This window comes from Carlito syrichta, unplaced genomic scaffold (genome assembly GCF_000164805.1).
Source record: "Carlito syrichta isolate Samal-C Ts95f unplaced genomic scaffold, Tarsius_syrichta-2.0.1 Scaffold301887, whole genome shotgun sequence".
Lineage (NCBI taxonomy): Eukaryota > Metazoa > Chordata > Mammalia > Primates > Tarsiidae > Carlito > Carlito syrichta.
Window position 1 is genome coordinate 310,082 of NW_007245983.1, and position 2,062 is coordinate 312,143.

The following is a 2,062-nucleotide window of genomic DNA, read 5'->3' on the forward strand; positions in this document are numbered from 1 at the left end:
CGACAGAGTGAGACTCCGACTCAAAAAAAAAATATAAGCCTAGAAAACACGAGTCAGCGGGGAGTTTTGAGCGCTCTCCAGCCAGAGTCCAGAGCCTGGAGCCCTTTCTTTTTTGGAGCCCTTTTTAGGGCCCATTCTGGAGCTGGAGCCTCATTGAGCCTTCTTGGTTAGCAAAGCCCACTCGAGACTGCAGGTCCCGAGCTGGAGCCCAGAGGACATTCGGGAACCCGCACTGCACAGAGCCAGGAACCACTCTAGACCCAAAGCCAGGAGCCTAGAGTCCGGGCAGAGCTTATGGGCCTCACCTCCCCGCGGTGCCGGTCGAAGAATTTCACTCTCCCCACGGCCAGCGTCCCCGGGGCCCCGCTGTTCATGGGCGCCTGGCCGCCGGGCCCGGGCCTCCCTCTTCGGCGGCCGCCGGTCCTCGGGCGCCCCCCAGGACGCGGCGGAGGGAGGAGGAAACTGTGTACAAGCGGTCTCCATGGTAACCGGGGCGGGGCGCGCCGCCGCGGTGGAGTCCCTGGGAAGCCAGGGGGACGGACAGCCAGGACCAGACACCGCACAGCTCCGGGGAGGTGCGGCCGCAGCAGGCCGGGCCGCGGGCGGCTCGGAGAAGGGACTTCCCGCGCCAGCCGCCGCCGGCCGATTCTTGGGCCGCCGGGGTCGCGGAGCACGTCGGTGCGCAGGGCTGCCGCTAGAGGGCGCGCCAGCCCCACACGCCGCGCCGCCGTCCGGCGCCCGCGCCCAGCGTCTGCGGTCTACAAAGGGTCCGTAGGTGACAACGAGCCTATTTCCTCATCTGCACAGCGAGGGGGATCAGCCCCGCCCCACAGGACTGCAGCGTTGAGCCAAGCTCAGGGCCAGCCGCATGGCAGCGGCCCAAGAGGGCCAAGACCCTTCCGTCCCGCAGTGGCCGGTACTGAGGCCGAGGATGTCCGGGCAGAGGGCTGGGGACAATAGCCATCTCTGCCCTCCAGGGCATGGCGGGCTGGCGGCAGCGTGTGTTAAATGGGGGGGGGCACGCCAAAGTTAGCATTCCTGGCAGCACAAAATGCGCCGTCTGAGCTTGGGTGGAGGCCATGGAGGTGGCCTCGGAAGGGGCGAGACCCTCATCGGAAAGCTCAACCAAAAACGCAGGAAGAAGAGGACCTGGTTTCATTGTGCATTTTGTGGGTGAGGAAGCGGAGGCCCCAAGAGGTGAGGTGACTTGCCGAGATCACTCAGCCAGTTGGAGGGGGACTGGAATTTTTCATCCCGTGTCTGGCTCTGGGGGTCTATGCAGAGCCCCCTGCGGGGAATTTCAGGAGCCTCACAGCAGAGATCGGGTCACTGACTCCGGGTCTGTCTGGGAAACTGAGTCCCTGGGGGGGCAGGGCTTGGCTCAGACATTCAGCGAGCGCCTCCAAGGCTGAGCGGGGCCCGGGACCCAGTGTCCCCTCCCCCACCGCAGGACGGGGTGGAACAGAGGACCTCCCCTCCCCCATGGATTCCAGGCTCCCTGGGGGCAAGGGCGGGGCAATTGGGCTTTGGGAGCAACGAACTCGAGGATTCCCAGCGGTGACTCACACCCTCCCCTAGACCCCTTTGCCAAAAAACTCTTCTCACGAGATCCACCGTGCCCCTGCTCTATTTTAAGCCCCAGACAGGCAGGCGGGTGAGGGGGCGACAATGGCAGCTTTGAGGCGGCCCCACCCCCCCATCCCAGATCCCAGAGGGCCCGGGGTCACTGTGTTGGCTCCTTGGGGACCCGTCTGGCTGGGCCTATGAGCCGTCCCTCCAACGCCCAGACACGGCTTCCCTGCGGCTGGCTCCCTGGCCCCCAGCCCATGGCCTGCTTGGGCATCTCCAGCCACCTGGTTGCTCCTCTACCCAGAGGGCCCAGAGCCACCTTCCCCAGCCCCGCGGAGGAGTTGGTGAGGTGATGCCCAGATCTGCTCAGAGGCGTTGGGTGTCAGAGAAAGTTGTTTTGAGGAAGGAGAGAGTTGGAGAGTCAGACTGCACAGGTTCCTGCCAACTCCAGGCTTCCAGCTCCAGGTGCAGGGGCTGCCCCTCCTGCCATCCA

The 2,062-nt window shown here is 65.2% G+C and overlaps 1 protein-coding gene across 2 annotated transcripts in view; it reads right to left on the reverse strand.

The window, feature by feature from the left end:
• The window catches only part of WDR38 (WD repeat domain 38), a 4,428-nt gene extending 4,013 nt beyond the window's left edge, over positions 1-415 (reverse strand). The window contains exon 1 of one of the 2 annotated variants that reach the window (XM_008055579.2): positions 306-415. In XM_008055579.2, coding sequence (XP_008053770.1) covers positions 306-374 — 69 coding nt within the window. In that variant the 5' untranslated portion in view covers positions 375-415. The remainder of the gene's footprint in view (positions 1-305) is intronic. The other variant, XM_008055580.1, reaches the window with a different exon arrangement.
• Between the last annotated feature and the right edge of the window lie 1,647 nt (positions 416-2,062).